This window comes from Cavia porcellus, unplaced genomic scaffold (genome assembly GCF_034190915.1).
Source record: "Cavia porcellus strain 051 isolate PalLab524CR breed Dunkin Hartley unplaced genomic scaffold, mCavPor4.1 scaffold_32, whole genome shotgun sequence".
Lineage (NCBI taxonomy): Eukaryota > Metazoa > Chordata > Mammalia > Rodentia > Caviidae > Cavia > Cavia porcellus.
The window spans coordinates 20,041,832-20,051,582 of record NW_026947515.1 but is presented as its reverse complement, the minus strand read 5'-3'; the positions used below and the strand labels follow the sequence as shown (position 1 = coordinate 20,051,582).

Genomic DNA, 9,751 nt, shown 5'->3' with positions numbered 1-9,751 from the left:
AGCACGCTAATGTGCACATCGCTCGTCGGTCAGGAGTCGGAAAAAGCACCTGGCAAACCAGAAAACGAGCGCCACACTCTTAGAACACAGCGCCTCCCCACCCACCCGCCCACCCTGATACCGCAGCTTGCGGACTACAAATCCCAGCATGACCCACATCAGGACACATGCGCAGCGGGTATCCTTCGCGAGCCCGGTCGAGTCGGGGCCCTATCCTCGCCCATTGTCTGGCCCTCAGGGGCGGGGCCCAGCGCGAGGCGGGCGCGCTTATTGATCGGGCGGGACGTCCGTCGCGCACTGCGCCCGCCCCCTCCAGGCCCCGCCTCGTGCGCCCGCGCCCGGGCCGCCTGGCGCCCTGCCCGCGCCTCAGGACCGGCGGGGCGGCGCGGCGCATCCTGCGGGCGGCGGCGGCGGAGGCGCCGGCAGCCGGGCGCAAGATGATGAAGTTTCGGTTCCGGCGCCAGGGCGCCGACCCGCAGCGCGAGAAACTCAAGCAGGAGCTCTTCGCCTTCAACAAGGTGCAGCAGCGGCCCGGGCTGGGGCGCGGGGGCCGGGCTGGGGCCCGGGCTGGGGGCCGGGGGCCGAGCCACGTCGGGCCGGGGGGAGGGGGCGCCCGGCTGGCGCGGGGCCGGCGGAGCCGCGCGTCCCTCGCGGGCCCGCCGCCTGCGTCCTGTCCTCCCCTCGGACTCTGGGTGGGTCCGGGGCTCGCGGACTTTCGTGCCTGCCTCTCTGGCGCTCCGTGGGCCTCACTGGCCCTGCCCTGCCAGTCTCTGGCTGTGTGTGTCTGAGTCTAACTCTTTGCCACTTTTTGCGGCTCTCTGGGTCCCTGCCCCTCCCTCTCCATCTGTGACCGTCCCTCTTGAGTCTGTGCCCGTGTATGTGCCGGGGTGGGGTGGGGCGGAGTGGGGTCAGGAGGTTCTGCCTCTGTCTCTGTGCACCCCTCTGAGTCTCTTCTCCGTCTCCCTTTAGCTCTCTGCCTCTCATTTCTTTCTGTCTTTGCTTTTGCATCTCCGAGTTTTTGCCTGTCTCTTCCTACGTCTCTCCGTTTCTGTGTGTGTGTGGATCTCTACCTTGTGTTGCCTAGTTCTCTGCCTTGAGTTGTTTTTTCTTGGTGGCCTCTGGGCGGCCCTTAGGATAACCCAGAGCTGGCTTTTGTTTTGTTTTGGTACCCAGGCCGCAGGGAGAGGTGAGAGGTGGAGGCAGAGGCAGAATTGGAGGGTAGGGCAGGGAAATCCCTTGCCGAATCCTCCCCTCCCACTACCCTAGCCTCTATCTTGCCTTGTTCTGCCTTGCAAGGTATTGTGTGTCCAGGGGACATGGCCAGCTGTGTACCGACTGTATCTCAAATCGCGATGCCTCTGTTTCCCCAGCTGTGAATAAGGTCACTTTCCTCCTAGCTGTGGGCTCTGGCCTCCTAAGCTACAGGAGGCAGCTGACCTGACGCTTTGCACCAACTCTAGAGTGGAGGTGCAGGGCTGTTTCTTTCCCTGGGTGGGGAAGGAGAGGCCCTGGGAAGGCCTTAGCCCCTGTCTAGCAGGCACTGAAGGAAGGTAAAGTAAGGCTCAGCCTCTCCCTTGCTACTTCCTCTCGGCTGTGGAGGATTGGTTTGGACCTCAGTTTTACCCCAGAGCCTTCGTCCCCCTTATGCTTGGAATGAGTTACCTGCATCACACACATGAGAAAACTGAAGTGAAGAGAGGGTGGGTGCATTTGCTCAAAGTCACAGGGCAAGCTGGACCACTGTGTTGAGCTCCTGTGGTGGGCTGGCACTTCAGCCTTGAGAAAGTTTGGAGGGGCTGCTGTGATTTGGAGCTGAGGCCAGGTGCCTTGGGCTGCCCAGAGGAGACTTTCTCGGGGGAAAATGGGATGTGTCAGGCTGAGGTCCCAGGTGCCAGAGGTGGTGTGGCTGCCAGGACCCTCAAACTTAATGACTGAGAAACCGAGAAGGGAGGCTGGTGCTGAGGAATCCCCCGATGGTGGGTTTGTTTTTTGTTGTTGTTATGTTTCCTAGTGCTGGGGTGGCTATAAGAGTGATCTCCCCAAAGTGAGAGCTTGTCCCTTCCCCGAAAGCAGGGATAGGCACTGGCTTTAATGTCACTTCCTCAGCTGAGGGACCTGCAGCTCTGAGGCTTGGCTCCCCCGGGTTGACCCTAAGGGTGGCAGAAGGTGAAGAGTTAGGCAGTGTTACTTTTTTACCCCAGTACTGAGGATTGAACCCAGGGCCTGTCACATACTAGACAACGCGTTGCCACTGAGTTACCTTCCTGTCCCCTTCTTATTTTTAGACAGGGTCTCAATAAGTTGAGGATGAGACTGTATTCACAGAGAACAGTGTTGGTAGGAGGGAGAGGTCTTGGAGAAGAGGTTTGGTTGACAAAGAGAACGGTAGGTGATCCGTAGGGAATAAGCATAGCTTCCCGGTGCCCCCCACCTCAGGAGTGCATGCGGATTTTGGACTCTGGAACTCAGGTTCATATCCTACCTCCAAGCCATACAGTTGCCTGTGAAATGTGCACTTCGTGTTAGTCTAATTCTGAGCTCTTACATCTTGATGCTGAGGACATAGTGAAGACCAAAAGGGACAAATGCAGCTAGAGGCTGATGTACTCACTGGGAGGATAGTAAAAACTAAAACAATAAAGTACACAGTAGTTCAGATAATGGCCAGCGCTGTGAATAAAATAAAGCAGGGTGAAAGTGTGGCAGCGTGGGCAGGGGCACTGCTATAGTGAGGACAGTTTAGGGAGCCTCTTGGAGCAGGTGCTCAGGAGAGTGATGAAGTGCGTAGGGTCAGAAAGGAAATCCGGAATCCCGCCTTATGAATTGGAAGAGACCTTTGAAAGAGCTTTGGGCTTGTAATCAGGTGAGCCAGGGGAGAGTAGAAGGTGCTAACAGAGAGGAGCCAGACAATGAGGACTTGGCTCTGACTGCGTATGAACCAGGAGCCCTCGGAGGAGGAGCTTAAATAGAAAGGGTATGGGGAGTGGACTGTGGTTTTCACACTTTCTGGCCTCTGTCTGAGGAACAGACTGAAGCATGTGGTGAGTGGTTGTGGAGCCTTGCAAGATGGAGTGGGATGTTTGGGGAAGTGTTGGGGTTGGTGACTGTAGGATGTGAGCAGAGTGACTTTTGTGTATCTTGAAGCTGACCTAATGGGGCTCGGGAATGGATTGGACTTGGGGTATGAAGGACAAAGATGTTAGACAAATGACCTAGCTTCTTCTGTAAAGTGGGAGCCTGATGGGGTTCATTCAAGGCTGTGGGGATTTGCAACTCAGAAGTTGCTATGTGCCTGACCAAGCAGACACTGGACTGTAGCCTGGGACTGGCTAGTTAAGATCAGGACATGGGAGCCCTCCATGAGTCCCTAGGTAGATGGACAACTCTGTCCTCGGGTAGGCTCACTGGTTCCAGTGCCCAGTAGAGAACAAGAGAGCAAGCAGTGCAAAACAGGTATAGAGAGTACTGGGATTAGCACAAGGCCAAACACAGGAGAATCGAGCTATCCCCACCTCAACAGGCTGGGACTGCTATGTGCCGTTTCCCCAGGGAGCTTCCCCAGCCAGGACTATAATGTGCAAGTCCTCATAGTACCTTTCCTATTCCTGATAGGCTGGGACTCAGTTACCTGGCAGTTTTTGGGTGAGGAGGTGGGTGACACCTTCAGGGTCAGACAGAAGGCTGTCTCTCTCTGGGTCTCCGTCTGCCTGTGTCTACCTGATCCTGGATGTTAACCTAGACCTCGCGTCTCCCTGTGGGGTACATGTTTGAGGAGTAACATGGACTTCACATAGGACTCCAGCACTGCGATTCTTTGCCGAGTTTCAGTCTGTACCTCTCAGAATAGGATACGGGACACCATGGGCAGTTGGGGTCCCCTTCAGTGCTTTTACCTTTTTGAACCTCATTCTGTTTATTACTAGAGCCTTGTGCAAAGGGAACTTGGGGCTCTTGAGAGTAGGGCCTATGTGAGCCACACACAGGAGAATCAGTGGAGCCCAGGGACTCAGCCATGTCCCCACTGACTTGGGGCACAGTCACCCATTTAACAGTTGAAGACCTTGAGGCACTGAAAGCAGGTGGACCTGGCTTTTTTCCCCAGTACATCAGCAGCAGAGGCTGGAGACTGCCTTGGGTAGGCACTGGGTGGACGGGACTACATTGCCCAGGTGTATGTGTCCCCAGCAGCCTCCCTCCCCACAGACCGTGGAGCATGGATTCCCTAATCAACCCAGCGCCCTGGCCTTCGACCCTGAACTTCGAATCATGGCCATTGGCACCAGGTCTGGGGCCGTCAAGATGTATCCTTTGCAGCTGTGGCACTGGGGGCTTGTTTGGGCCACCCTGTGTGCTGGGGTCCCAGCCCTGGCAGGTACTCTGTGGAAGCTGTAGTGAGTACTGGGATCTTGGAGGAGGCTGGCATTGCCTGTGTGCCTGACAAGCCTGGGATGACACTTTTGAGGGACCATGGGATCCTTTGCTGGGCTACTGGTAATGAGGGAGCTCAATTTGCAGTGGCCACAGCTGTCCCTCACTGTTTCAGCCAACCAGTTTCCTAGGCGACCCTACCATTGTCACAGCAACTGTGACTGGGGAGGCTGGGCCCGGGGGCTGGGCCATGAACCCATTGAGAGTGGTGGGTGGGCTGGGGGCCCTGGTGTGTTGGGTGCACACACATGTGAATGTGAAGACACGTGTGTTCAGCCAAGGGGGCGGGGCAGTGCCAGGCTCGGCGTGGTGAGTGCAGCTCGGCCCCCACCTGGATCCTGGCGACTGTACAATAGGCTGTGTGAGCTGCACAAAGCGGGCATTTTCCCTGAAGGCCTAGGGTGGGGGTGGGGGGCTGGCAGGCAGCTGAATGCCTCTTGCCCATCCTAGAGAATCCCACCCCAACTGCTCTGAGGGAAACTGAGGTGCAGAATCTGGCTAGCAGCTGCTTGGTGAGAGTGCCAGCTCCTCCTCCTTCCCTGTGTAGTGTTGTGGGTCTCCATACCCTGGTTAGGGACATCAGATGGTAGAAAATAAATCACTGCCTGGAATATCATATTGGGTTGGGTGGAGTCTTCTCATCTCGAGGCTGGGAGCATTAGACAGCAGGTAGATTGGAAGGCCTATGGTTGTGAGCTCCTTGCCTGTTCTGTGGTGGGCAGAGATGTTCTCTCATCTCCTGTGGGTCCTGACCCTCTACCTGGCCTGCTGTTAACTGCCCCTCATGGACACTGTGCTGCCTTCATGCACATTTCTATGCAGCTGTTTCTCCATGTCACAAGTGTCCACATCTCACAGTGCCGGCACAGCTTTGCTATCAGGCACTCAGAGCTGCCTCTCCTGCAGTGCGTGTCTTTTTTTTTTTTTTTTTTAATTATTTTTTTTTTGTCTTTTTCCTTTTTATTGGTACCGGGGATTGAACTCACGACTGCCTGCTTACAAGGCAGGCACTTACGCCACTGAGCTAAATCCCCAGGCCCCCCCTCCCCACTTTTTTTTTGTCTTTTTCCTTTTTATCAGTACCGGGGATTGAACTCACGACTGCCTGCTTGCAAGGCAGGCGCTTATGCCGCTGAGCTAAATCTCCAGCCCCTGCAGTGCGTGTCTTATGTGAGGCTTTTCATACTCACAGAGAACCTAAAGTACAGATGAGTGCCCTGAGCCTCAAAGGGGAGGACACAGCTCTGGATCCCTTTTGCGTCTCTTTTCCTTTAAATCCCCACAACCTGGTAGAGCCCCTGGGATTGGGAAACTGAGGCTGGAGAGGCTAGCCTTGGTCTCAAACGCTGCTTCTCCCTATCTCCTTGGTGACCCTGCTTTCTACTCAGCTGCTCCTGCATCCACCCCCTCTTTTGTCCCCTCCTCTGTCCCCACCAGACTCTTACAGGGAATCTCATTTCTGGCCCCAGGCAACAAATCTTGCCTTGTCACTATGGCAGTGTCCCTAAACCCTGTCTCCTGGGCTCCCTCATCCCTGTTGTCCACCATCAGCAGTCCTGGAGTTGCTAGGACTCTGGGCACTGGCACTGGGCACTTCACCATGTCATCTGCCCTCTGCAAATCCCTGTGTACTCATCTGTAAAATGGGCAGACTGCCCCTTTGCAGTGGGGACCTGCCTAGAGGGAGGCTGATTTCCTGGACCTGAAGCTATAGTAAGAGGCAGCCTGGAGTCTTCTTACTTTGGGGTTTGCCATTCAAGCCTGGCCTGGTGTCTCTGGCCTTCTTGATCCCAAACTGCTGGGCTTGTAGCTCACATAGGCATACACAAAGCTGAAGTGCCTCAGCTTTGCGCCAGGTCTAGGGTGCTAGTGCTGGGCAAGTTTTTATTCTTACTTCGTCTGCAGTAGGCTGAAGTCACTAGGCCATTTTACAGATAAGGAAGTAAAGGTCCTATAACAGCGCCCCAGCTGCTGCAAATCTGGGGAGTCTGCATTTAGCTTGGGTACCTCGGGAAAAGCACCACTGGGTCTCGGAGATCTGGACATGCAGGTTGCAGCAGGATTTGTCAGAATAATCCCGGGGTAGGGGGGGATAATCCCAGCGAAAGAGACTTGTACATCTCTCACACTAGTTTTCTGGCCCATGCCTGAGTGTTTTTGTCTTTAACCAGTTACCTTCAGCTATGGCGCACCTGGTGTGGAGTTCACAGGCCTACACCGAGATGCAGCCACTGTTACCCTGATGCATTTCCTGCCTGGCCAGGTGAGCTTCTGGCCTCCACTGGCCAGATCCTTGTTGTCCTCACATCCTACCACTCATCCAGACCAGCCCAGTTTTGGTCTCTGCTCATCTCCTAGGGCCGCCTCCTGACTCTGTTGGATGACAGTAGTCTGCATCTGTGGGAGATCACCCATCATAATGGCTGTGCCCACTTGGAGGAGGTGCTCAGTTTCCAGCCACCCAGCCGGCCCAGCTTTGAAGGTGTCAGGTACTGGAGAAGTTGGTGGGAGCTAGTTTGATGGTTGATGGGCAGGAGCTCCCAGGGAGGCCATGGGGGCCAGCTGTGCCAAGGTGCCATGGTGTCTGGCAACTGCCAGTCAGCTGGGTTCAGGATGAGTGGTGTCTTGAGCACAGCCTAGGAGGACCCTGCTTAGCTGAGAGTACGCTGGTCTTTTTGCAGTAGACAGGAGGTTCTAGCTGAGGTAAGATGAGTAGGTTGGGCTGTGCCACCTGACTATGGGAGCTTTTGGTGATGTGAACCCCAGGAGACACATGTGGTACATGCTAAACCCCTTGGATCTGTAGCCTCCCACTGTCTGCCCTATAGTGATGAGGCAGTCTGGGGCTTGGCATGGTTTGAACCAAGCTGACATCAGCAGAGGTCCTTGGCCCTTTGAATCGGGTTGGGAGATGGGCCATTATGTGCATGGCTAAGTGAACAGGCAGGTTTGGGGGGCAAGGAGGGTGCTACAGGCTGTCTTTGGTGAGGTGCAGGCAGGGTGCTCAGATGTAACTGAGTGGCTTGGCCCTAGGTAAGAATATAAGGTCTTTTCCCCCAGCCTGGCCTGCAGTGACTGTAACTGGGGGAGTCCTGATCCAGGGGCAGGCTCCCTGGTAGTCCCAGCCTCTATTGGCTGGGGCTCTTTGGCACCCCCTTGTAGTCAGGAGGTTGTCCGGAGGGCTGCAGCAGGATTCCTGCACGGGACTCCTCGAGGCTGTGTCTACCCTAGAGCTCTAGTCTCAGATAGGGCAGTGCCCTAATTCCTGCCTTTCCTTCCTGGTGTTGGAAAAAGTGGAGAGTTCGTCTCGAAGACCTAGGAAACTATTTTTATCCTTCCCTCTGCCAACATCCTTATGAATAATTGAGTGTGCTAATTACACCACATTGTCGCCTTCCTGCAGTGCCCGCCTGCTCTATAAGCAGGCCCCCTCTGGGCTGGGAATGAGCCAGCACTGAGAACCCAGCCTCCAGCACACTTTCCTCTGATCCCTCATCCCTTGCAGTGTGCCTGCCAGCCTCACCCGCATCACGGTGGTCTTGCTGGTGGCTGCTGATGACATGGCTGCCCTGGGCACTGAGGGCGGCAGTGTCTTCTTCCTGGATGTTACCACCTTGACGTTGCTGGAAGGAAAGACTCTTAGCCCAGATGAAGTTCTGCGCAGGTGAGAGTCAGGGGGCTTCCTAGCACCCACTATGCCTGGGAAATTGTCCCAACTTACCGAGGCTCCCTCTGTAGTGTACCAGATGACTACAGGTGTGGAAAGACTCTAGGCCCTGTGGAGTCGCTCCAGGGACACCTCATGGACCCTACCAAGATCCTCATTGGGTATAGCCGAGGCCTGCTGGTCATTTGGAATCATCCTGCTCGGTGTGTGGATCATATCTTCTTGGGGAACCAAGTAAGTGGGTGAGGCCTGCATCCCTTTAGCCTGGGCCCCTGCCCATACCTGCCACTCACACCTGCCTGCTCCTCTCTGCAGCAATTGGAGAGCCTGTGTTGGGGGCGGGACGGTGGCACCATCATCAGCTCGCACAGCGATGGCAGCTATGCCATCTGGTCTGTGGAAACTGACAGGTCCCTGACGCTGCAGCCCACTGTGGCCACTATACCCTATGGTGAGTGTTGAGGAAGCCTGATTTGAGGGCGGTGACTGGAGGGCTGTATGGTCTTGGTGGGGGCATGGTCAGGGTAGTGGGCCTTCTCGTGGGAAGAGGCAAGAGACAGCTGCAAGGCAGGCCAGGAATGGGAGGTCTGACGCTGTCCCACCCCCCAGGCCCCTTTCCCTGCAAGGCCATCAACAAGATTCTGTGGCGGAACTGTGAATCAGGGTAGGTTGAGGGAGGGGAATGGGTTGGGGGTTATATCTGGTGGGAGTGGGCTGGAAGGGTGGGCTCTGGACACACAGGGGTGAAGCCCTTGCTGCATCATGCAGTGTGTACTCCGGGCTCAGGGAGCTGTGGGCTCATATGACTCCTCCTTGCAGGGGCCACTTCATCATCTTCAGTGGTGGCATGCCTCGTGCCAGCTATGGTGACCGCCACTGTGTGAGTGTGCTTCGAGCTGAGACACTGGTGACGTTGGACTTTACCTCCCGCATCATTGACTTCTTCACGGTGCACAGCACAGGGCTAGAGGATGGTGTGTGCCTGCCCTTCCCTCCCCTACCCCGTGCTGCCTGTGGCTCAGCTCACCCTGCCCCATCCTGTAGACTTCGACAACCCACGGGCCCTAGCCGTGCTGCTAGAGGAGGAGCTGGTGGTGCTTGATCTGAAGACACCTGGCTGGCCGGCTCTGCCTGCCCCCTACCTGGCCCCGCTGCACTCATCTGCCATCACCTGCTCTGCCCATGTTGCTAATGTCCCTGCCAAGCTGTGGGCCCGAATCGTGAGCGCCGGCGAGCAGCAGAGCCCCCAGCCTGCCTCCAGTGCCTCGGTATGGAGTGGGGCGCCCTGTAGGGTGAGGCTTTGGGGAGCAGTTTGTTCTTGGTGGAAGGTAGTACCTGCCAAGGACTGGAAGTGGGAATGTATTGATATATGTAGGAAGCTCTGAGTACCAAGCTCAGGGTGAAAGCTAAGAGAACTTTTTCTTGACCTTATGCTCACATCTCCTATCTTTCCCAGAGTTGGCCCATCACCGGGGGCCGGAACCTGGCTCAAGAGCCATCACAACGAGGGCTGCTGCTGACAGGGTAGGTTAGAGGGGATTGATACCCTTCACATACCAGGCCTACTGTGTCCCTGGCCCATCCCAGGTCCTGCAGACACTGAGGTGCCAAGTGACTCAGGCCTGGCCCTGGCAGTCCCCTTGCCCAGAGTAGATC

The 9,751-nt window shown here is 56.1% G+C and overlaps 1 protein-coding gene across 4 annotated transcripts in view; it reads left to right on the top strand.

Annotated features, from left to right (window-relative positions):
- Nucleotides 1-340: 340 nt before the first annotated feature.
- The window catches only part of Llgl1 (LLGL scribble cell polarity complex component 1), a 17,190-nt gene continuing 7,779 nt past the window's right edge, over nt 341-9,751 (top strand). For 2 of the 4 annotated variants that reach the window (XR_010045038.1, XM_063241798.1), the window contains exons 1-11: nt 341-518; nt 4,189-4,301; nt 6,610-6,691; nt 6,787-6,917; nt 7,934-8,092; nt 8,167-8,329; nt 8,411-8,546; nt 8,705-8,759; nt 8,915-9,069; nt 9,140-9,363; nt 9,552-9,619. Coding sequence is in view for 3 of the 4 variants with exons in the window: in XM_063241798.1 (XP_063097868.1) it covers nt 438-518; nt 4,189-4,301; nt 6,610-6,691; nt 6,787-6,917; nt 7,934-8,092; nt 8,167-8,329; nt 8,411-8,546; nt 8,705-8,759; nt 8,915-9,069; nt 9,140-9,363; nt 9,552-9,619 (1,367 nt within the window). In the remaining variant the exon portion in view is untranslated. The remainder of the gene's footprint in view (nt 519-4,188; nt 4,302-6,609; nt 6,692-6,786; nt 6,918-7,933; nt 8,093-8,166; nt 8,330-8,410; nt 8,547-8,704; nt 8,760-8,914; nt 9,070-9,139; nt 9,364-9,551; nt 9,620-9,751) is intronic. The other 2 variants (XM_063241797.1, XM_063241796.1) reach the window with 2 other exon arrangements.